The 25739-nt window shown below is 50.7% G+C and overlaps 2 protein-coding genes across 4 annotated transcripts in view; both read right to left on the bottom strand.

The window, feature by feature from the left end:
* LOC125945535 (uncharacterized) overlaps window positions 1–25739 on the bottom strand; it is a 320959-nt gene that overhangs the window by 19968 nt on the left and 275252 nt on the right. The window lies entirely within an intron of this gene.
* LOC125945533 (uncharacterized) overlaps window positions 7046–25739 on the bottom strand; it is a 107182-nt gene continuing 88488 nt past the window's right edge. Inside the window, exons 1-2 of one of the 3 annotated variants that reach the window (XR_007466974.1) lie at window positions 21288–21671; window positions 7046–7349 (exon numbers count right to left, since the gene is read on the bottom strand). Coding sequence is in view for 2 of the 3 variants with exons in the window: in XM_049667377.1 (XP_049523334.1) it covers window positions 7209–7349 (141 nt within the window). In the remaining variant the exon portion in view is untranslated. Of the gene's footprint in view, window positions 7350–20852; window positions 21672–25739 lie in introns of those variants that run through there. The other 2 variants (XM_049667377.1, XM_049667373.1) reach the window with 2 other exon arrangements.

Genomic DNA, 25739 nt, shown 5'->3' with positions numbered 1-25739 from the left:
GGGTACTTTATTCAAACTGGCGAAACATATGCGACTGACGGTAGCTGAACCTTTTGATGGATATGTTTTTTTTTTCCTTTGCGGTTGCTGCTTTTCGAAATAATATTTTACTTTCTTGGGCTAGCATGAAGACGCAAGGAAAGGCGAAGCCCATTTATTGCCATATAACTCTATTCACGAGAGGCGCATGCGTTTTGCCGTTTTTGTCGCATATGTTAGGCGTCCCAATTTCTCGTAACCATCGTAAACTATGATTTCTTCATTAAAATGCGGATCGTTTCAAAACCTACCTGGAAGAATGTTTTCTGGGACCCTTTTATAGTATCGGGAATACGTGAAAGCGATGCCAGCACAAACGGCTCTTTTGTGCTTCAATGCATAAAGCGATGTTTTGTTAAGAAAATAACTGGAACGTCAATGATTTCTCCGCAAGGTTCGGGATTTAATATCTCGAAGCTGGTCTCATCCTAAGAATTCGTTCCAAGTAGATCCGCCTTGCGAACTCCAAGGCTAGAATTTGTAAATGGCGATATGGGCCATAAGGTAAGTAGTTAAAGCCTAATGAGTGAATTTTTGGTAATTAGTCGAGTATGCTGTTCAATTTTTTGCGCAAGTGGTGTCCGCCTCTTCGACTAGACCAGCTCGTGAACTAGAATTGTGCTATCTGCCACAGGCAAGCTTTAAAAATTTTTCAAAGCCTTCGATCAAACACCCTGTTTAATATAGGGTATTCATTTTCAAGTTTTACGGAATTTAATTTTTTTTGAAATTACTCCATCTCCCGCTAAAGGGAACCATGTGTGGATGCGAAGCAGCGGGGAGATGGTTAGCTTGAGCGGGAGATGGTTTCGCGGCAGCGGCCCGAGCGCTCATCGCGGCGCTGCAAAGGAGAGAGAATGAGGCGCGCCCGCTCCGTCATTTTCATACCGCGGAACTACCGTGGCGCCCCCAGCGGAGTATGCAGCTGTCGCACCACCTGTCGTGCGCGCCGCTCCGGATACCTAGAGAGAGAAAGGGGGGAGCGTAGGGGAGGAGAAAGAGGGGGAGGGGACGCGCATGCGCCTGTGGGGGTGTTGGACGCGGGCGCCGCTCCGTACAGTAGAGGATTCCTAGAGGAGAGAAAGGGGGGAGCGTAGGAGAGGAGAAATAGGGGGAGTGGACGCGCCTGCGCTGTGGGGGTGTGGGACGCCGCGGGAGGGACGGACAAAGCCCCCGCCATAAGCTGCTTCGCATCTAAAAAAATGCGCGATGCCCCAGGCGACCGCACTGACAGCACGTGTCTATCTACTTGCGGTAGAGGGAGCACCGTAGCAGGGTTCCGCCGTAGCGGACGTACGTTGGTACTCGGAGGCCGTTGAACAGGACGATCACCGTCATTGTGTTACTGAGGCGTTTTGCAGCGATGGCCGTTGGATTCCTTGGCGCAATGACGTTAGCTGTGATATCCCGGGCAGTGTCTTCCAGCGGGATACCGCGGATTACTCCTTTGGACGTACAGTCGGGCGTTGCTTCGTAGGCGCTGGTCTCGAACGCTTGGTTGCCGATATTGATGCGGTAGATGTTCTGGTATTTGTCAGCATGTGCCTCGATGGGTGTGCTTACTACGATGATGTTCTGTTGAAAATTGGTACAGATGGTGTCCTCGTCTTGGGTTTCTCTCGGCGGCGTGGTAAATACTGGTCGCTAGTCGGGCCGCTCCATGGTCGGCGACTCGGAGGCTTCCTCTTGGTCGAATGATGATCTTTTGATCGCGTCGGTGTAGTTGAGGCATGCGGCTTGATCTTGCTATTTGTCGCAGGCGTTCCTCGCGTTGTTTCTTGCTGCTATTGCCTCGATGGGGCTCCGCGCTGGGGTCCAGCGGTTTGTCGCGGGTTAACTTATACTTGATCTTACGGTTCTCCATCCAGCGCTTTCTTCAAATTCTTCGTGGGAACGACTTCTCCATCCACAGAGACCTCCATTCTTGTCAGTAAATCGGGCATATCGATCGCGGCGTCTGCCGTTCCTTGGTTTCCGCCAGCGGCGGCGGCGGCCGGCAGGTGTTAGGCCTAGCTCTCACGCCGGTGTGTGTGACTTGAAAAGGGCCGTAAATTTGCGAAAAATCGAGCCCCCACCTTGAACTTGGTGCCGAGTGATTCCTGGTGACGAGCTGAATCTGTGGATACGAAATTCTTGTATGCATCGAGTGATTTCCGCTGCAAAAGCATTCGTTGAACCGGAGCCGACACGACGCGCGTCCGCTCACTCCAACGCGAGCAGCGTTCCTGCAAGAATTAGAAAAAAAATATTGAATCGTCGCGATGGCTCATCACGAGACGCCGTATAGCGTCGAAGTCCCTAGTTATAACGAACTTACTTTTGAACAGCTCTGGTACCGTCCACGCAACAATGGTTGCTTGTGTACTGTCAAATGTCCATATGCTGCGGCACGGTGCGGAAAACGAAACATTGTGCGCGGACATGCTTGCAGACGCGCAGTCGGTCGCTGCGAAATCGTACGATCACTGCATTGAGGCTTCATTATGTTATGCTCCATTTGGTTATACAGACAGCACACTATCAGAACATATTTTACATAGTCTGCTTTCGGCGATTGCCTACCTTTCACGCAAGAAGCTGGTTCGGGGCACTCCATCACTGCGACCGCGCGCAATGGGCGTTCATTGTACGTATTCTGTAAAGAGACAGCGCCTGTAAACTATTCTGCGCTTTCTATTTGTCCAAGATTATTATTTTGAAAGTTAGAAACTTCCCTCGTTGTGAGAGTGCTTACACAAATGGCCAGGAGGGGGCTTCCGTGTGGTGTTTTTTATTGAGCGCCGACAGGGGCCAAACCAATTAGTAGCGCGCGGCGTTATCCCTCGCACTACGCAAGCGAGGCGCTTCCGACAGATGGCGACTCCGTAAATCCTCGCCCCCAATGCCAGTTGTACCAGCGACGGTTGTCTGAGATTGAGATTTTCGCTGGCACCATAATTTGTGAGGGGAGGACCCATAAAATCATAATAAAGCAATTTAATTATCCAAAATAAAGACATGGGGCAGGGGAGGGGGGCATCCTGACCCCACCTCTTTCCTGCACTCGCTGTCAGAAAAGGGGGCAAAGTAAAACATTCGATCCCCCTCTCCCCAATACACATACACTCTCGTTCGAAACAGGGCACTGTCGGATGCACATCTGGCCTATCCAACAAAACATCAGCTGGGGCCAAGTTTTGTTTCAGAATTGCGCCGTGAATCATTACTTCACGGCGGCTTTCAGGTAGACGAAGAGCAGAAGCATACATAGCATTTGACCTATATCACCACCATCATCATCATCAGCCTATATTTATATCCACTGCAGGACGAAGGCCTCTCCCTGCGATCTCCAATTATCCCTGTCTTCCGCTAGCTGATTCCAACTTGCGCGTGCGAATTTCATATCTTAATCACTCCACCTAGTTTTCTGCCGTCCTCAGATGCGCTTCGCTTCTCTTGGTATCCATTCAGTAACCCTAATGGTCCACCGGTTATCCATCCTACGATTACATGGCCTGCCCAGCTCGACTTTTTCAGCTTAATGTCAACTAGAATATCGGCCATCCCCGTTTGTTCTCTGATCCACACCGCTCTCTTCCTGCTCTTAAGGTTTAGGCCAAACATTTTTCGTTCCATCGCTCTTTGTGTGATCCTTAACTTGTTCTCGAGCTTGTTTGTTAACGTCCAAGTTTTTGCCCCATATGTTAGCACCAGTAGAATGCAATGATTGTACACTTTTCTTTTCAACGACAGTGGTAATCTCATAGTCAGGATTTGGTGATGCCTGCCGTGTGCACTCCAGCCCAATTTTATTCTTCTATAAATTTCTTTCTCATGATCAGGGTCCCCTGTGAGTAATTGACCTAGATAAACATACTCCTTTACAGACTCTAGAGGCTTTCTCTAGACACTTGACACTTTCTCGGTTAAGGTCCTCAATCAGTTGCTATAATTCATCCCCATTGTTGCTGAATAGGACAATGTCATCTGCAAACCGAAGGTTGCTGAGATATTCGCCGTTGATTCTCACTCCTAAGCCTTCCCAGTCTAAAGGCTCATTCACACCGGCGACTTGAGGAGGTCGCGCGACCATTTGCGACTCGCGAACAAAAAACGACCGAAGGCGACTGATGTTCACACCGGCAAGCCCGGCTGAGCGCGACCTGCAAGTCGTAATCCCGGACATTCTCGTTCTTCAGCGAGAATTCTAGGGATCTATACGCAGTTAGCGCGCACTTCGCTGTCACTGTGTAAATTGTTTTCGCGTTCCGGCAACAGCCATGGATTTTGATTCGAGCTATGGCTGGATTTTTATTCGAGCGAACAGGAAGACGTCGTCCCTGTGCTGATGTGCTCCGCCGGGGTGTTAGCTGTGGCAGCGCGGAAGCCTCCGAAGAAAACGCGACGCTCGTGGGTGCGCCCGTGCCTCCGCTCGCGTGAAGTGACCGGCCACGCAAGCCGCCTCCTGCCCGAACTTTGTGCTCATGACAACGAGTATTATCGAGAGCAAGTTGTAATTTCTAGTTCGCATTGCGTGTTATTCGGTGCATAATATTAAAGCAAAGCTGTTCACCCGCTGTTCACCTTTGGGTGGCGTGCTCATCCAACGAACGGCAGCTGGAAAAAGGGTTTGTGTTGTGCTTTCTTTTCCTGCTGTTTAGCTTTCAGCCAATGCGACCGCGTGCATTCGACACGTTGCTGCAACTGCTGCGTCCCAGAATCACAAGACAAGACACCAATTACCGGCCTGTAGCGTGCATATCGTGACGCGGACATTGCATTTGGCGTGGACGACGACACACATCACTTTCGGCACGGCGCTGATTGGTTGAGCAGCTTTGCGACCACGGTCGCGCGACTGAAAAATTAAGCAGTTCGAGAAAAGCGACGGTCCGCTCACGATATCAACGTTGATAACGCGAGCGGACCGTCGCCCTGACCACTGACAAAGCGCGATAAGCGCGAAAGTCATTATGACATAAAGGCATCGCTACAAAATACCGGCCCAGGTCCACTTCCTGTTGCTGGGCTTCCTGAAGACGGTATTCATTATTCGGAGCCTATTCCTTTCCACGAATTCTGCCAACATCTCTCCTCTTGTGTTCCTAGAATCGATGGCGTAGTTGCCGATTGCTTGCTCGCCAGCCTGCTTTTTCCCCACTTTTGCATTGAAGTTGCCCATGACTACAGTATACTGAGTTTGCACCTTTCTCATTACTAATTCAACATCTTAATAAAACTGTTCTATTTCTTCATCATCGTGACGAGAGCTTGGGGCGTAGGCTTGTACAACCTTCATTCTATACCTCCTATACGACGACTGCTACCCTCTCATTTGACGTATATACACCTCGGGTAATTGATATCGCCGTGTGAACAACATGCAGCCAAGCGCCTTCGACAGTATTTCGTTCTCCTATCACGAATGTCAAGAACTAGAAACCTTTAGGGATAATATAGAGAAAGTGCATTTTCGTGCAAGGGAAACTAAGTTATTTGCGTTCTTTTTTGAATCGTGCTGTAAGCTCTCAATCTGAATGTAAACGGGAAATCTAAGCTGTCCTCATGTTATTTATTTATATAAACACACACACACACACACACAACACACACACACACACACACACACCACACACACACACACACACACACACACACGCACGCACGCACGCACACACACACACACACACACACGCACGCACGCCACGCACGCACGCACGCGCACGCACGCGCACGCACGCACGCACGCACGCACGCACGCACGCACGCACGCACGCACGCACGCCACGCACACACACACACACACACACCACACACACACACACACACACACACACACACAACACACACCACACACACACACACACACACACACACACACACACACACACACACACACACACACACACAACACACACACACACACACACACACACAACACACACACACACACACACACACACACAACACACACACACACACACACACACACACACACACACACACACACACACACACAAAACGAACTACGAACTATTCCTACAAGTTTTAAAGGTTGCCTGTGGCAGACAACACAATTCTAGTTTGTCAGCTGATCTACTCGAAGAGGTGGAGTTTAGTGGCAGAAAAATTACCTTATGGCCCATATTGCAATGTAGAATTCTAGCCGTGGAGTTCGCAAGGCGGGTCCACTTGGAACGAATTCTCCGGAGGACACCAGTTTCGGGATATGATTCGCCAACCGTGTGGATTGGCGTTCCAGTTACTTTCTTAACAAAACATCGTGTACGGCATTGAAGCATAAAGGTATATATATATATATATATATATATATATATATATATATATAGGGAGAGAGAGTGGGGGGAGGGTGCAAATTAAGATGAAGGCTTGCGCACCCCCCCCCCCCCCCCGCATGTCGAAAATTAGTTGGTTACTGCTAGTTATGAGTGTTACCAAGACGGCGAACGAGCAATAACTATTTAATTTTGCGTTTAGCTCTAATGTGGGCGAGTTGCATGAACGACCGTGGACCATTCATTGGGTGCACGTTAAAGAACCCTAGGTATATAGTCAAAATTATTCATATAGATTCGCTGCCGTGGGCTCTCCTGTGCACGCAAATTTCCTTTCCAATCTGAAGGCGCATTCGTGAGTGAGATTGAACATCGTGAGCTTCTGGTTACCAGCAGTTGTGCACAGCCACCGCGGTGGGTTGAGTGGTCATGTCTAGCGCGAAGCAAACTGTTTTTGCAGAGTAAGGCATCCGCACAAACACAGCAATCAATACACTATATCTACCAGAAACGTCCGCATACCAGTAAATGTCGCTGCGTGTGGTTTATAGCAATACGTTGGCATTCTTCATTGCGTACGTGATTTAATACAACGCAGCCTGCAGCCATTTATTATCGCATAAATAGAGGGAAAGATGGCAGTCATGCACGTAGACGAATACATTTGAGTGGGACATTTTACGCAATTCAAATACGTTTTTATTTTGAGGTCATAGTTGCCCGGGCGTAAAAAATGCGGGCTTTGTAATGTAAATAAAAAAAGCGTATTCACTAATTATTATTTTCGTTCAACACAGAAACGTTAATAAGCGTTCGTAGCGCTTGCGGCGGAACATCATCCACGCACATTGATGGGCTACACAGCTTCAGTCGTGGACCACCCTGGTCGGGTCAGTCCTTTGGCTCGGGAAGTAACTGCAGTTCAGGACTGCTCGCTGTCGCACACATGCTTGGAGCGGAGTATTGCGAAGATGCTCCCAGCGTAGGATTCGTCAGCAGGATCGCCTTGAGCGTGCGTTTCGTAGCGGGCACCTCACCGAGCAGCAGCGGGATGTCTGTAGTGCAGACGGCGTGATCCGCTGTGTTGTGCCAGATGCCGCGTAGACCGTTGCTGCGCAGGATGTTCAGCTGCGTGGTGGTCGCCTTGCACAAAGTCAGGTCGCCGCGTCGCGTCCAGCCATCCTCCGCCAGCCGAAGTTGGCGTCCCGCTGCGTCTCCGAGCTGTAGCGCCGCCCGCCTCGGCATGCTGCGGTCCATGTTGTCCAGTAGCCTTCTGGTCGAGAACAGTCTCTTCGGGGAAGGAATGCGGCAGCTCGTCAGTTGTCTCCCTGCAGCCCGCTCCGCCGTGGTTGACACTGCTGCTGACGATGCGTTCCCTTATGGCGGACTGGAGTCACTGGACGCTTGAGAAAGAGCCACGTCAGATACTCTCGCTGCCAGCGCCTCGCAGGTCGCGCGCGATCTTCGTCGTCTTCGCTTCGTTGCCGGAAATGCAGCGTGTGCATTTGCTTTTGCGGAAAAGCTTGTATAAAATGTATTTTTGTACAGGCAGTGTTCCGGGTACTTTATTGAAACTGGCGAAACATATGCGACAGACGGTAGCTAAACCTTTTGATGGATATGTTTTATTTTTTTTTTTCCCTTTGCGGTTGCTGCTTTTCGAAATAATATTTTTTTCTTTTTTGGGCTAGCATGAAGACGCAAGGAAAGGCGAAGCCCATTTGTTGCCATATAACTCTATTCACGAGAGGCGCATGCGTTTGGCGTTTTTTGTCGCATACGTTAGGCGTCCCAAATTTCTCGTAGCCATCCTAAACTAAGACTTCTTCATTAAAATGCGGATCGTTTCAAACCTACCTCGAAGAATGTTTTCTGGGACCCTTTTATAGTATCGGGACAACGTGAAAGCGATGCCAGCACAAACGGCTCTTTTGTGCTTCAATGCATAAGCGATGTTTAAGGAATTAACTGGAAGGGAATGCATATTTCTCCACAAGGTTAGGGAATTTAATATCTCGAAGCTGGTGTCATCCTGAGAATTCGTTCGAGTAGATCCGCCTTGCGAACTCCAAGAATATAATTTGTAATTGCAATATGGGTAATATTGGGTAATATGGGTAATATATATTGCAATATATAAGGTAATTAGTTAAAGCGTAATGAGTGAATTTTTAGTAATTAGTCGAGTATGCTGTTCAATTTTTGTTCAATTGCGCCATCTGCACAGGCAATATTTAAAAATTTTGAAAGTGCTCGCCGAAACACCCAGTATATACCAGTTGTATCAGTGGCGGTAATCGTCTCCGATCGAGATTTAAGCACAGCGGGAATTCGTGACATAATTATTATTTTCTTTGGCCTACATTCATATAGCAGTGACGGGCACCATAATTTGTGAGAGGATAACCAATAAAAGCATAATAATAAGTAATTTAATTGTGGAGGTAGTCACATATTGCAACTGCCAAAACGAAGCCTGTCAGTGCTAAGTCCGCATCAACTAAAAAGAATAGTGTTAGCATCCGAGGGTGAGCCAAGCTGATGTCACGCCGGATACCCTTTAATAGCATGGACTAAGCTGAGCTGTTCGTACGCAATTCCTTGGCCAAAAATTATTTCGGCCCGACCACGCGGAGGATGGGTATCGCGTCTCCCTAAGCGTAGACGTGAGCGTACGCGTCTGACCAAGGGAAGGGCGACCAGCCACACGATACGCGCGCAAGTGAGCGCTTCATCGCGCTTAGCACTGTGATGCTAGGGAACCTAGCATCACAGTGCTAACATCTACGTGCTAACATCTTTGCATGTGGTAGCGTTTACATCTCGAGCGTTCTACATGGTCGAGCATGCTCTACATCGTCAAGCCTGCTCTACATGGTCAAACCTCAAGCGTCTCTACATGGTGAAGCCTCCTCACAACACTCAAGTCCCCTGTTTTATCCCTTTCGTTTCCCTCTTTCACTCGACGAGGGAATACACTGTAGTTCTTTTAGCCAATCAGCATCTGGATCAGGTGGCCATATCCCGCACGTGATGTGTCGTCGTTTCCCGCCGAGCTCCGCCTCCAATCTTGTTAGGTCGCCCCCGAACACAGGCAGCGGTTGACACCTTGGGAACCGACGTTGATGTCGTTCCCCCGGGATTGCCAGACACTGGCCCCTTTCAAGATTCGCCTCTCCATAGCGGCCAGTTCGCGGAATCAGGGAGGGCGGTGGCTGTCTCGAAAGGGCGCCAGTTTGGCGCGTCGCAATCGACGCCGGACCTCGTTGTGGTTCGGGCGGCGCTGGTAATTCACGGGACCGCACCAAGGGGCGACGCTGCCGTTTAGCCACGCATGAGGTAGCCCGGAGACCAACTGCTAATCCCTCAGTCCCAGGTGACAATTCTCGGCCGCGAGAAAGGGGGCGCCAGGTTGGAGCGTCTGAGTCGGCGCCGGCCTCCTGTGTCCCGAAGGACCGCCAGACACAACAGCACCCCCGCCGCCAGATGATGCATCGGGAGGTCGAGTGTTCCATGCAGCTCGGCCGGTTTTGATGCCTGCTTCGCTCAACCCCATGGGGCCGCTGCTTCCAGGAATGATGATCTTCCCGCCAAAGGCCTCTTCATAGGTGGGCTCTGACTGGGCTGCAGAAATGCAAGATGACAAGCTCCAAGAGCCGACCTTTGTCAGCCACACACAATGCTGCAAGCGCCACTGCAAGCCACTCTCATCGCCAGACTTTACCAATTCCAAAAATCTGACTGCCCCCTATCTAATGAAAACCCTGAAACACAAGGTGCTCGTTGATTCCGGACAAGTACCAAAAAACTTCCGATGATGTGTTCTTCGCAAACAGACACCAACTGGGTTTATGTAATGAAGCTAAGTAATTATGAATTAGAGCTTCCACAGATCAGGAAGGCGAAGGGAGAGCTTGCCTTCAGTAATTCATAGTCCGTAACACTTAGCACAAGAGAGCTACATAATCATTACATAATGCCAATATACTAGATAACAAATGGCAAACCATCTACGACTTATTACAAACTCGTGCAAAAGCTCCGGTCATCAACTTGCGCAACCTGCGCGTGACCTTCTAAACTATTTGCAACCCTGACACTGTTAGCAATTCAATTCTTATCTGTCGCCGCGTACACACTCCCCTTTAAATCGTGAGTCTAACCTGAGCCGGAAAGTTTAACAACAAAAACTGCGGCATTCTTTACGCGCTTCAAACTTTCAAAACTCAACTAATCTCAGGCAGACAGAATACAAAAGAAAAAAAAATTGCGACCCGTCTTCCTTGTTTACTTATTCTCGGGCCCCAAACGCACCCCTTACTTTCAAACGCACTCGAGGGGGTCGCGCGTTCCGGGGATTTCGCAAGGTGTCGTCGCGAATAAGGCAAAACCCCCTAATTTGCCTGACACACCTTGTAGCTGCGACTTTCGAACAGCCGCTTCCAAGTACTGGGAGGGGGAGGCATTGACAGACCCGTGCGCGCACTGTCCCATTATCTGCTAGGCAGACCCTTTTCTTTTCCCCCGCAGTGCTCGGCCATTGTAACAGCCTAAAGGACGCTTCCCTTTGTCCCTCTGCTTACAATGCGCTGTACGCGAGGCGGTTAGGCGACAGTTACAATCCCTCTGTCTACAGTGCACTTTACGCGTTGCGGTCAGGCGACAGTCACTACGCCTGAATCTTCGCGAGACTCGCCTTTTCGCGACGTGCGTCACGCCGATCCTTGACCTCAGCAAACGCCTAAGCTTTGGAGTTACCCTCCTGCGCTTTTTCACATTATCTGGCTGGATCATGATCTTAGCGCGTTTACCAATGTCGCCTTGGCGCTTCGCACGTTTGACTCGAGACGCCCTGACCGCCTCCACCTTTCGCATCCTGCGCTTACGCCTTTTATGTTTGGCATGCTTCGTTGGTCCTGCGGCATCAGCACACGCACTTGAAATTTCGTTGCCCTCCTCGGGTTTCACAGTGCGTCTGCCTTTGTAATAGAACATTACCAGATTTGACCATTGAGCAAGCTGGCTTGTCATGAGTCTACCTTCAGCTGGCCTAGCTCTATATCACTGCCGTCGACAGCATGCAAAACTCCTTGCTGGCCTTCGAAGTCGCTCTGTTTCCAGAAACAGCCTCGCTAAATGGCGAAACAGCTGTTTCTTCGCGCTTGTCACTGTGTCCGTTAACGACGGGCACCGCAGCCCTCTCAGCGCTGTCTGAACAATCTCTGTCACTGCCATCTTGGCCTTCGAAGTCGGCCCCTGGTTCTAGGGCGGAAAACCCCCGCTCTCTTCGGTGACCGCATTCACCTCGCTTCCGGCTACTAACCCGTCTAACTCATCACTGCTTACAGCTGCCTCTGGAATCGTTCCATGGTCCTGTGACCGCTGCTCAATAGGGAATAAGCCTATCAGTCTCTGAGTCTCCTCACGTGCTTTTGCCCTGAAAGCTCCCTTGCTGGTGGTGGATTTTCCCGGTTGCCTCAGCATTTGCTCCGACCTATTCGAGAAGCAATGCGTGACCTTGTCTGGCAGGCTGGCCGAAATTGCCGCCGCCGTACACACTTGGCCTAAAGGGCCTTCCGTTTCTGGTGCGGGAAAAACCGCCGCTCTCTTCGCTTTGTGTGTGTGCCACTTGCATCACACCTTTTCCAGAGCTTTCTAACCCTAGTCATCTCAGTGCTACTGTTTTCTTCAACAGGCTCGCCTTTTTCATTGTCTTTTGGGCCTTCGAAGTCGGCCTGCCATGCTACACCAAAGCGTCTGAACAAAGCCCTCTAGCCCTGTCGTAGTCGCGCGCTTTCTCCTCTGACAAGCAATGCATGAAACACGCACCGACACCAAACGGGAGAAGTGCTCCTAATCGCTCGGCCCACCAGTCCCGGCTGACACCCTCTTTCTCACACCACTCGTTCAAAACCGGCGAGGAAATTAACAATACCCTCGTCTGTCTCGAAAGTGTGGAGCTGGCGTCGCCGTAATTCACGGTACCGCACCAAGGGGCGACGCTGCCGTTTAGCCACGCATGAGGTAGCCCGGAGGACCAACTGCTAATCCCTCAGTCACAGGTGACAATTCTCGGCCGCGAGAAAGGGGCGCCAGGTTGAAGCGTCCTGAGTCGGCGCCGGCCTCCTGTGTCCCGAAGGACCGCCAGACACAACAAGGGCTGCAGAATTAAGCACCTCTTTCCTCCTTTACAATCACCATATATAGAGAGAAAACGCGACTTTTTTCCGTCGCGCGAAAGGCCGTGGGGGACGGGAGGGAGGGGAGGCGACGTTTAGCTGCGGCACCAAATGCGTATTTATATAAAGATGTTGCGAGGCGAGAAGGTGGGTAAGATTTCCAACGCAGCTCGACGGTGCCCCATTCTGATCTCGTCGAAAACCTCCGAGCCGCCCCCAGATCCCAAACCCGGCAAGCAAATTAGTACAGACAACCTCAGGCCCATATCACTTACTTCGTGCGTAGGCAAACTCATGGAAGCCATGGTTAGAGACCGCCTCTCTCCGTACCTCGAAAGTAAGGGATACTTCGCGGATACCATGTTTGGTTTTAGGCCACATATGTCTGCACAAGACGTCCTCCTTCAACTAAATCGAGACATCATCCAACCCACCTATTCGACACACAATGACAGGGCAATTCTTGCTCTCGACCTTAAAGGTGCGTTCGATAATGTTAAACATGAGATCATTCTGACCAACTTAAGCCACACTCATTGCGGTAGGAAAACCTTTGCATATATCAGAGACTTCCTCTCAGATAGGCTGGCGATTCTCCGCATAGATGATGATGAACATGGACCCTTTAAAATGGGTACGCGAGGGACCCCGCAAGGGGCGGTCATCTCCCCGTTACTATTTAATATAGCTATGATGAATCTCCCGCAGGTTTTGGCACAGGTAGAGGGGGTACATCACGCACTATACGCCGATGATGTCACAATTTGGGTAAATCAGGGCAGTATAGGCGAAATGGTAGACCGTCTCCAGCAGGCCGCCTCCATCGTGGACGCCTACGCGACTCAATGCGGATTGCAGTGCGCTACGGCTAAATCCGAACTCCTACATATCCGAGCAAACGTAAAAGACAGAACGACCCTGGACTTGACTCTATCAGGGGTTCCATTCGGGTGGTCTCTGAGATCCGAATCTTAGGCCTTCTCATAAATAACAGAACAAAAAACGGAACTACGTTGGACAAGTTAAGCAAAGTAGGGGAACAGGTAGGACGTATGATCCGCCGAGTCTCAAACAAACGCGGGGGGTTACGAGGTAGGGACGCGCTTCGGCTCGCCCACGCCTTCGTAACCAGCAGGATTCTTTACTCAACTCCGTATTTAAGAATGACTAAACACGACGAGAACAGGGCTGGTGTAATCCTCAGGAAAGTAACCAAACGCGCCTTAGACCTGCCCATCAGCACTTCTAATCAGAAACTATCTGCCTTGGGGGTTCTTAACTCTATTCAGGAGCTCAGGGAGGCGCACCTCACAAATCAATACACGCGGCTTATGCAGACCGCCCCGGGGCGTCGCCTGCTGGACCGCCTGTGCATTCAACACAACTGCGAACCTGAACACACGGAGCGCATCCCAGAGCTGTGGCGCACCAAACTCTGGGTGCCCCCACTCCCTTGTAATATGACGAAAGAAACACATGAAGGACGAAGACAGGCGCGTGCCAAAGCGCAAGAAAGACAGCTTGGCTCCCGTACTGGTGTTTACTATGTGGATGTAGCCGGACCTTCGCCCAGGGGATATTACACGGCGGCGGTTGTACATCAGGGAACTCAGGTGGACGGACTCTCATTTAGAGCCGCGAATATAAACTAAGCAGAGGAAGTCGCTGTCGCCTTGGCGGCTGCACACCCTCAATCCAAATGCATACTCACAGACTCTCGAAGGGCTTGTGAAAACTACTTGGCAGGGGAAATCTCTCCACTAGCCAACAAAATTCTGAGACTCTGCATCAGGGATCGGGATCCCGCACCAAAACGAATAATCTGGACTCCAGGCCATCAGGGCCGTTCGAGGTAATGAAGCTGCAGACGCAGCAGCCCGCGCACTTATTCCCCGGGAACCTCCCTGTTGCCCTAAACAGCCTGAATGTCCTACTCCCCTACTACGGTTCAGTGCAATTCGACATTACTTCTGCGAGCAGCGCCGGGTGTACCCCCCTCCGGCAAAAGGCCTATCCAAAACTGAAGAACGCGTCCTACGGCGCCTCCAAACTAATACGTTGCTCTGCCCAGCTATAGTAAAGCATTTCGATCCCAAAATCAATGGGCAATGCCAGCACTGTGGTAATTTGGCAGATCTGTATCACATGGTCTGGGCCTGCCAACAGAATCCCAATCTATCCCCTATTCCCCACCCAACTCGAGAGGACTGGGAGGCGACCGTGCTCAACAGCTCCGGACTAGAGAAACAACGAGCTCTGGTCCAACGGGCTCGAGTGGCGGCTTCGACCAATGACGTCCCGGACTAAGGATGACACCTAGTTTCATGGAGCTCACGGGCTTCACCCTCTCTCTTTGTTCAATAAAAGTTTTCACCACCACCACCCCCAGAGGCACCGGCAACAGTCACCAACGCCGCGCGCGCTCGGTGCGAACGCGGGCAAAACGCAGACGGCGTCGACAACAGTTCTGCGCGTTGCCGGCGCTGCTGCATGTCCTAAGTTTATACAGCTGATAAAACTACTATCCTTGCTCCGTATAGCTCTCTCCTAATTTGTTATCGCAATTGATGCTTCGCCTTTCGGGTGAAACTGCGACATTTTTTTTAAAATTTCCAGCAAGAAGTGTTTCAAAGCATTACACGGGGACAAGGTTTAAAACGGAACACTAATATACGGGTAACTTTTCAACGTATACGATGTAATTACAGGAAACTGAAACATTTAGTGCAACTGTTCGAAAAAAAAAAAAAAAAGCTTCACTAAAAATCGGGTGGTAATTCACCAAGTTCGCACACCTCTGCCGTCTTTTTCTTTTTAGTATTGAGAGTAATTTCTGTTGATTGTATTTCGATCTCTTTAACCTCGACAGTACGATTACCTTAACTAGCGATACATTTATGCTGTAGACTTAAACACCAAGTCAAATTCTTTGTTTAATTAGTAAAATTGACTGCAACAAATGGTCTTTTTTTTTTGTGAGCTGCACTGCTGCTACTGGGTTGGATCAGGTACCTCTGGGCACTCAATGCCATTTGTCCCTGCATCACGTATAGATTTTATAGCGACAAGAATGAATGAAAATTCAAATTATTCGGGCCTCGATGGTTCACCATGTGTTTGAGAAATAGGTCTATGTTACAAATAAAAATACCGGACAGGTGCATTTCCAGGTTTTTCCACTTATTATAATAGTACTTATATATATATATATATATATGGAGAAAGAGAGAGAGAGTGAGATCTGCGGTTTGCCCCCCCCCCCCCCCCCCCCACTCGAGAAATAGTTGGTACGCCTCTGATAATGATACCGGGCTGCGTGGAGATGATCAATTGGCACAATGCTTACGCATACTTGGACAGAGGAGTTTCTGCGTGGATTTTTTTCTTTGTGCGACACGGGACCAGCGGTGACTCCCGGTGTGTCAGCACGATTCCGAAACAAGCTGTTTCCGAACCCGCGCCGGAAGTTGCCTTAGCGTTGAAACACCTGGTATAGGGGGCGAGCTCCATAGAGTTAATATACTGACTCTAGAGGAAAAGCTGCCCATAGGGCACATGCACTGAAATCGGCCACCGCAAGAGCGCCGTTATTATGATACGCTGATGTTGCGAGCTCCTGAAACGCTTGCTAGACTTGGCGCTAGTAACCAGTTTTAATCTGGCAACCTATAACTTGTAGTCTGTGTGCAGCCGTGTGCGCGTGGGTGTGGGAGGTGTTGGCCGTGCAGCTGGCATTTACGCAACCCAAGGATGACCCTATTAAAATTTCCGGCGGTATGTGGTTTTCAACGGTCACGCACTAGCGAAAATACCGTATAGCTGTTAAGGCTTCCCTGTTTGCTGTCGCAAGTGGCACTTGACGAGCAATACGTAAAAAAAAAAAAAAAATGCTGTACTGTGATGCTTCTCGAACGATTGCGATGAATCACGAAAGCTGTCTACTCGCGTGATGTTCTGAACAAGACGTTTACTTACGTTTACTTACGAAAGAACGTTTACTTACGTGTGAAGGGAAATGCCAGAGCCATTTGGAGCTTTAGTCTTGCACAAGAGGCACGAAGGTGCCATCGCGTCAACTGATGTCGTCGCACGACCACATGTCAGAGCTAAACTATACCAACCGAAACCACAGAAAACCCATAACGAAACTACCACGCATCCGAAAACACAAATAAAAAATATCCGAAACCGAAACTCGCGTTATTGAATGAATGAGTACATCGCGAATTGCATCAATTACGTTAGCAAGCGCTTTCTGTAAGCTTATTATCCACACATCACCTTCATAAAGCCATCAGGTATTAGTTTTTTATGACACAACATAAGGCCACCTATGGTTGTTTTCATCGCTCAAAAATAATTGCGCTGGCCACATTGACGCGTTACAAGAAGGCGCCGACAAGATGGCGGCGCCCTAGCGGTCTCTCCTTTTTCGGCCCAGCCTTGCCTCTTGAGTCAGTTATATCACGGCCGGACTCGACTCCGCCCTCCGCGCGGAGGAGAGTCGAGTCCGGCCGTGGTTATATTAACTCTGTGGCGAGCTCCACCACTGGAAAAGCTGGCGCCACCGTCGGCGTGACGTGGTATGAGAGATCACGTGGACACAGCGGCGGCGTCGTCTGCTCCGGAATAGCCGAAGGGAGCTGAAAATAAAGTTTAGTCCCACCTTCGCCACAGTTCTGATTAAGTGGTGATGTTTTCCCGCTTCGGGTATCTGCTCGACAACACTTGAAAGCACTATAATAGACAGTGTCTGCCTTTAAAGGCGTCCGACGTGGTAGGCTATTGCTCGGTGCCGCAGTGCCGTACGCGTACGCAACAGAGCCCGGTGTCAGCCTTCACACGTACCCGGAGGCCAAGAAGCTACGTGTAGCGTGGATAGGGAAACTTAGAACCGGCACGCAGCCATCGGCTACAACTCGGGTGTTTAGCAAGCACTTCCGTGAGGAATATTTCTGCTACGGTATTGGGGTGCAATAGGGAGTTTTAGTATAGCGGAAAACGCTTACGTTAGCGTTAGCGTGCGATGCAATGCTAACGCAAAGAAAGGCTGCACTGTGCGGTACAAAGTAGTGTTTTAGAAAAGCGGAACGGAGCAAAACGGTAACTAACGCAAATACACTTGGGCGCCATCTCGAGGCGGATACAGCAAACATGAGCAAACCCTATCTTTAAGCCTACTCCGCCGCTAATCGATAACGTATATCGAAAACAACGCCCATTTGTCACCTGTACGCCGTTGTCGAAGCATCATCACACAAATCTGAAGCAAACACGAGCATTAGTGGGGAACGAATGAGCCGAACAGTGCAGGCCGACGACTCGATAGATCCTAAGTGGACGGCTCTCGCTTCAACAGGCGCCAGTGTCTTGCCCTACGTACGGAATAGAAACCCTTGCGTGCGTTAGCGTTGAACGCTATATTCCGGAAATAGCGTACGTACGTAAGAGTTCTGGCTACGCTTACGTTCTGCGCATGCGCAGTTTGCAGCACGCAACGCTAACGCTGAATCCTTGCGTTTGCTGTTTTCCGCTATACTAAATCTCCCTAATGTTCGGTGAGTAGCAGAAAGCGCGCACTGAGAAGCTCGCCCGCGCGCATTGCCCGGTTAATAGAGAGTTTTAGATTAGGGGGACGCAAGCGTAGGGGCACGCTAGCGCTTGGGGCAGCGGTACTGCGCGTGCGCAGTACCGCTGCCCCAAGTGCTAGCGTGCCCCTACGCTTGCGTCCCCCTAATCTAAAACTCTCTAATATCATGAAGATTTGGTTTATGAACTTATTGATGCTAGATTGTGGCACGTGCACCAGAATGGAACGGTAAAAAGCACATTAAAAAAAAGGCATGTCATATGGTCTTTTGTGTTATAACACAAAAAGACCATATGACATGCCTTTTTTTTAATGTGCTTTTTGTGCTATAGCACCAAACAATGAATGTACTCGATTAACAAAAAGAAGCAGCGGGAAATTCCTCGTTGAGAAGACCGATAAACATACAGTGCGACGCAACTTGAGAAAAAACGATAGTGAAACGTCCAAGAACTTAGAAGAAAAAAAAATCTTGAATCGTCGCGATGGCTCATCACGAGATGCCGTATAGCGTCGAAGTCCCTATAGTTACACGAAAATATTTTTGAACAGCTCTGGAACCGTCCACGCAACAATGGTTGCTTGTGTTTGTGAAATGTTCATATGCTGCGGCATGGTGCGAAAATGCGCTCGCAGCGAAAGCGAAACATTGTGCGCGGACATGCTTGCAGACGCGCAGTCGGTCGCAGCGAAACCGTACGATCACTGCATTGAGGCTTCATTATGTTATGCTCCATTTGGTTATACAGACAGCACACTATCAGAACATATTTCACATAGTCTGCTCTCGGCGATTGCCTACCTTTCATGCAAGAAGCTGGCTCGGGGCACTCCATCACTGCGACCACGCGCAATGGGCGTTCATTGTACGTATTCTTTAATGAGATAGCGCCTGTAAATTATTTTGCGCTTACTGTTTGCACAAGATTATTATTTTGACAGTAAGAAATTTCCCTCGTTTTGAGAGTACGTACAGAAATGGCCAGGAGGGGGCTTCCGTGTGGTGTTTTTTATTGAGCGCCGACAGGGGCTAGACCTATTAGTAGCACGCGGCGTTATCCCTCGCACTACGCAAGCGAGGCGCTTCCGACAGATGGCGACTCCGTAAATCCTCGCCCCCAATGCCAGTTGTACCAGCGACGGTTGTCTGAGATTGAGATTTTCGCTGGCACCATAATTTGTGAGGGGAGGACCCATAAAATCATAATAAAGTAATTTAATTGTTCAAAATAAACACATGGGGCAGGGGAGGGGGCATCCTGACCCCACCTCTTTCCTGCACTCGCTGTCAGAAAAGGGGGCAAAGTAAACATTCGACCCCCCTCTCCCCAATACACATACACTCTCCTTCGAAAGAGGACGCTGTCGGATGCACACTGGCCAACCCAACAAAACAGCTGAGGCCAAGTTTTGTTTCGTAATAGCGCCGTGAATCATTACTTCACGGCGCGTTTCAGGTAGACGACGGGCGGAAGCATACATAGCATTTGACCTATATACACCTCCGGTGGTTGATATCACCGTGTTAACAACATGCAGCCAAGCGCCTTCCACAGTATTTCGTTCTCCGATCACGAATGTCAAGAATGAGAAAAAATTGGCGATAATATAGACTAAGTGCCTTCTCGTGCAAGGGAAACTAGGTTATTTGCGTCCTTTTGAATCGTGCTGTAAGCTTACCATCTGAATGTGGACGGGTGTCAGATGTAACAGGTGTCATCATCTGTTATATATTTACACACACACACACACACACACACACACACACACACACACACACACACACACACACACACACACACACACACACACACACACACACACACACACACACACACACACACACACACACACACACACACACACACACACACGCACGCACACACACGCACGCACACACACACACGCGCGCGCACGCACGCACGCACGCACGCACACACACACACACACACACACCACACACACACACACACATATATATATATATATATATATATATATATATATATATATATATATATATATATATATATATTACGCGTGTGTGTGCGCGTTTCAGCGAACTCTTTGAACAAGTTTTAAAGGTTGCCTGTGGCAGACAGCACAATACTAGTTCATGAGCTGATCTACTCGAAGAGGTGGAGATTAGTGGCACAAAAAATTGAAATGCATGATTGACTACTTAACAAAAATGCACTCTATAAATTTTTAACTAATTACCTAATGGCCCATATTGAAATGTACCAATTCTAGCCGTGGAGTTCGCAAGGCGACCCGGTCCACTTGGAACGAATTCTCGGGAGGACACCAGTTTCGGGATATTATTCGCCAACTATATATGGATTGGCGTTCCAGTTACTTTCTTAACCAGGCGTCGTGTTCGGAATTCAAGCACAAAAGTAATATATATATATATATATATATATATATATATATATATATAGAGAGAGAGAGAGAGAGAGAGAGTGGGGGAGGGTGCAAATTAAGATGAAAGCTGGCGCCCCCCCCCCCCCCCTCCCGCATGTCGGAAATTAGTTGGTTACTGCTAGCTAGGAGTGTTACCAAGACGGCGAACGAGCAATAACTATTTAATTTTGCGTCTGGCCCTAGTTGAAGCACGCGTCCTGGTTGCTTAGTTCGCGCGATGCAATCCCGTCCGCGGTGGCCGCATTTCGATGTGGGCGAGATGCATGAACGACCGTGGACCATTCATTGGGTGCACATTAAAGAGCCCCAGGTATACATTCAAAAATACAACGCAGCCTGCAGCCATTTATTATCGCATAAATAGAGGGAAAGAGGCAGTTCATGCACGTAGACGAATACATTTGAGTGGGACATTTTACGCATTCAAATAAGTTTTTATTGTGAGGTCATAGTTGCCCGGGCGTAAAAATGCGGGCTTTGGAACGGAAATATATAAAAAAAAAACGTATACACTAATTATTATTTTGGTTGAACACGGCAACGCTAATAAGTGTGCGTTGCGCTGACGGCGGAAAATCACCCACAGACACTGATGGGCAAAACACGTTGTAGTCAAGGACCACCCTGGTCGGGTCAGTCCTTCGGTTCGGGAAGTAACCGCAGTTCAGGACTGCTCGCTGTTGCACACTGGCTTGGAGCGGAGTGTTGCCAAGCTGCGCCCAGCGTAGGGTTCGTCAGCAGGATCGCCTTGAGCGTGCGTTTCGTAGCGGGCACCTCACCGAGCAGCAGCGGGATGTCGGTAGTGCAGACGGCGTGGTCCGCTGTGTTGTGCCAGATGCCGCGTAGACCGTTGCTGCGCTGGATGTTCAGCTGCGTGATGGTCGCCTTGCACAAAGTCAGGTCGCCGCGTCGCGTCCAGCCATCCTCCGCCAGCCAAAGTTGGCGTCCCGCTGCGTCTCCGAGCTGTAGCGCCGCCCGCCTCGGCATGCTGCGGTCCACGTTGTCCAGTAGCCTTCTGGTCGAGAACAGTCTCTTCAGGGAAGGAATGTGGCAGCTCGTCAGTTGTCTCCCTGCAGCCCGCTCCGTCGTGGTTGACACTGCTGCTGACGATGCGTTTTATGGCGGACTGGAAGGTCTGGACGATTCAGAACGAGCCACGTCATATACTCTCGCTGTTGTTGTTGTTACTCTCGCTGCCAGCGCCTCGCAGGTCGCGCGCGATCTTCGTCGTCTTCGCTTCGTTGCCGGAAATGCAGCGTGTGCATTTGCTTTTGCGGAAAAGCTTGTATAAAATGTATTTTTTAACAAGCAGAGTTGTGGGTACTTTATTCAAACTGGCGAAACATATGCGACTGACGGTAGCTAAACCTTTTGATGGATATGTTTTTTTTTTTGTCCCTTTGCGGTTGCTGCTTTTCGAAATAATATTTTCTTTCTTGCGCTAGCATGAAGACGCAAGGAAAGGCGAAGCCCATTTGTTGTCATATAACTCTATCCACGAGAGGCGCGTGCGTTTGCCGTTTTGTCGCATATGTTAGGCGTCCCAATTTCTCGTAACCATCGTAAACTATGATTTCATTAAAATGCGGATCGTTTCAAACCTACCTGGAAGAATGTTTTCTGGGACCCTTTTGTAGTGCCGGGAAAACGTGAAAGCGATGCCAGCACAAACGGCTCCTTTGTGCTTCAATGCATAAAGCGATCTTTTGTTAAGAAAATAACTGGAACGCCAATGATTTTTCCGCAAGGTTCGGGATTTAATATCTCGAAGCTGGTCTCATCCTGAGAATTCGTTCCAATTAGATCCGCCTTGCGCACTCCAAGGCTAGAATTTGTAAATTGCGATATGGGCCATAAGGTAATTAGTTAAAGCCCAATGAGTGATTTTTTGGTAATTAGTCGAGTATGCTGTTAATTTTTTGCGCAAGTGGTGTGCGCCTCTTCGACTAGATCAGCTCATGAACTAGAATTGTGCTATCTGCCACAGGCAAGCTCTAAAAATTTTTGAAAGCGTTCGATCAAACACCCTGTTTAATATAGGGTATTCATTTTCAAGTTTTACGGAATTTTAAAAATTTTCCAAAATTACTCCATCTCCCGCTAAAGGGAACCATGTGTGGATGGGAAGCAGCGGGGAGATGGTTAGCTTGAGCGGGAGATGGTTTCGCGGCAGCGGCCCGAGCGCTTATCGCAGCGCTGCACAGGAGAGAGAATGAAGCGCGCGCGCTCCGTCATTTTCATACCGCGGAACTACCGTGGCGCCCCCAGCGGAGTATGCAGCTGTCGCACCACCTGTCGTGTGCGCCGCTCCGGATTCCTAGAGGAGAGAAAGGGGGAAACGTAGGGGAGGAGAGAGAGGGGGAGGGGACGCGCATGCGCTGTGGGGGTGCTGGACGCGGGCGCCACTCCTGTACAGTAGAGGATTCCTAGAGAGGAAGGGGGGAGCGTAGGAGAGGAGAGAGGAGGAGGGGTCGCGCATGCGCTGTGGGGGTGTTGGACGCGGGCGCCGCTCCGTACAGTAGAGGATTCCTAGAGAGAAAGGAGGGGAGCGTAGGAGAGGGGAGAGAGGGGAGGGGGCGCGCATGCGCTGTGGGGGTGTTGGACGCGGGCGTCGCTACGGACAGTAGAGGATTCCTAGGGGAGAGAAAGGGGGAGCGTAGGGGAGGAGAGGGAGAGGGGAACGCGCATGCGCTGTGGGGGTGCTGTGACGCGGGCGCCGCTCCGTACAGTAGAGGATTCCTAGAGAGAGAAAGGAGGAGTGTAGGAGAGGGGAGGGGGAGGGACGCGCATGCGCTGTGGGGGTGCTGGACGCGGGCGCCGCTCCGTACAGTAGAGGATTCCTAGAGGAGAGAAAAGGGGGGAGCGTAGGAGAGGAGAGAGGGGGAGGGGACGCGCATGCGCTGTGGGGGTGCTGGACGCGGGCGCCGCTCCGTACAGTAGAGGATTCCTAGAGGAGAGAAAGGGGGGAGCGTAGGAGAGGAGAGAGGGGGAGGGACGCGCATGCGCTGTGGGGGTGTTGGACGCGGGCGCCGCTCCGTACAGTAGAGGATTCCTAGAGGAGAGAAAGGGGGGAGCGTAGGAGAGGAGAGGGGAGGGGACGCGCATGCGCTGTGGGGGTGCTGGACGCGGGCGCCGCTCCGTACAGTAGAGGATTCCTAGAGGAGAGAAAGGGGGGAGCGTAGGAGAGAGGGGGAGGGGACGCGCATGCGCTGTGGGGGTGTTGGACGCGGGCGCCGCTCCGTACAGTAGAGGATTCCTAGAGGAGAGAAAAGGGGGGAGCGTAGGAGAGGAGAGAGAGGGGACGCGCATGCGCTGTGTGGGTGCTGGACGCTGGCGCCGCTCCGTACAGTAGAGGATTCCTAGAGAGAAGGGGGAGCGTAGGAGAGGAGAGAGGGGGAGGGGACGCGCATGCGCTGTGGGGGCTGGACGCGGGCGCGCTCCGTACAGTAGAGGATTCCTAAGGAGAGAAAGGGGAGCGTAGCGCATGCGCTGTGGGGGTGCGGACGCGGGCGCCGCTCCGTACAGTAGAGGATTCCTAGAGGAGAGAAAGGGGGAGCGTAGGAGAGTGCGCTGTGGACGCACCGCGCGCGCATGCGCTGTGGGGGTGCTGGACGCGGGCGCCGCTCCGTACAGTAGAGGATTCCTAGAGGAGAGAAAGGGGGGAGCGTAGGAGAGGAGAGAGAGGGGGAGGGGACGCGCATGCGCTGTGGGGGTGTTGGACGCGGGCGCCGCTCCGTACAGTAGAGGATTCCTAGAGGAGAGAAAGGGGGAGCGTAGGAGAGAGAGAGAGAGGGGACGCGCATGCGCTGTGGGGGTGCTGGACGCTGGCGCTGCTCCGTACAGTAGAGAATTCCTAGAGAGAAAGGGGGAGCGTAGGAGGAGAGAGAGGGGGAGGGGACACGCATGCGCTGTGGGGGTGCTGGACGCGGGCGCCGCACCGTACAGTAGAGGATTCCTAGAGGAAAGGGGGGAGCGTAGAGAGGAGAGGGGACGCGCATGCGCTGTGGGGGTTCCGGACGCGGGCGCCGCTCTGTACAGTAGAGGATTCCTAGAGGAGAGAAAGGGGGGAGCGTAGGAGAGGAGAAAGATGGGGAGGGGACGCGCATGCACTGTGGGGGTGTTGGACGCGGGCGCCGCTCCGTACAGTAGAGGATTCCTAGAGGAGAGAAAGGGGGGAGCGTAGGAGAGGAGAAAGAGGGAGTGGACACGCATGCGCTGCGGGGGTGTGGGACGCCGCGGGAGGGACGGACAAAGCCCCCGCCATAAGCTGCTTCGCATCTAAAAATTGCGCGATGCCCCAGGCGACCGCACTGACAGCACGTGTCTATCTGCTTGCGGTAGAGGGAGCACCGCAGCAGGGTTCCGCCGTAGCAGACGTACGTTGGTACTCGGAGGCCGTTGAACAGGACGATCACCGTCATTATGTTACTGAGGCGTTTTGCAGCGATGGCCGTTGGATTCCTTGGCGTAATGACGTTAGCTCCATTTGGTATCCCGGGCAGTGTCTTCCAGCGGGATACGGCGGATTACTCCTTTGGACGTACAGTCGGGCGCTGCTTCGTAGGCGCTGGTCTCGAACGCTTGGTTGCCGATATTAATGCGGGAGATGTTCTGGTATTTGTCAGCATGTGCCTCGATGGGTGTGCTTACTACGATGATGTTCTGTTGAAAATTGGTACAGATGGTGTCCTCGTCTTGGGCTTCTCTCGGCGGCGTGGTAAATACTGGTCGCTAGTCGGGTGGCTCCATGGTCGGCGACTCGGAGGCTGCCTCTTGGTCGAATGATGATCTTTTGATCGCCTCAGGGTAGTTGAGGCATGCGGCTTGATCTTGCTATTTGTCGCAGGCGTTCCTCGCGTTGTTTGTTGCTGCTATTGCCTCGTTGGGGCTCCGCGCCGGGGTCCAGCGGTTTGTCGCGGGTTAACTTACTTGATCCTACGGTTCTCCATCCTGCGCTTTCTTCAAATTCTTCGCGGGAACGACTTCATCCACAGAGACCTCCATTCTTGTCAGTAAATTGGGCATATCGATCGCGTCGACTATGGACTATATCGATCGCGGCGATGATGTTGCTGTTCTCCAACAAGATCTAGAGAAAATCAACGAGTGGTGTATAAAGTGGCATATGAAGTTAAATGCAAAAAAAAAACTGTGTACATGACATTTACCAGAAAAAAATATCCACACACGAGCAGTTATTATCTGAACAGCGTACCTTTAAAACAA

Source organism: Dermacentor silvarum, chromosome 1 (assembly GCF_013339745.2).
Source record: "Dermacentor silvarum isolate Dsil-2018 chromosome 1, BIME_Dsil_1.4, whole genome shotgun sequence".
NCBI classification, from domain to species: domain Eukaryota; kingdom Metazoa; phylum Arthropoda; class Arachnida; order Ixodida; family Ixodidae; genus Dermacentor; species Dermacentor silvarum.
This window is presented reverse-complemented; position numbering and strand designations above follow the sequence as displayed.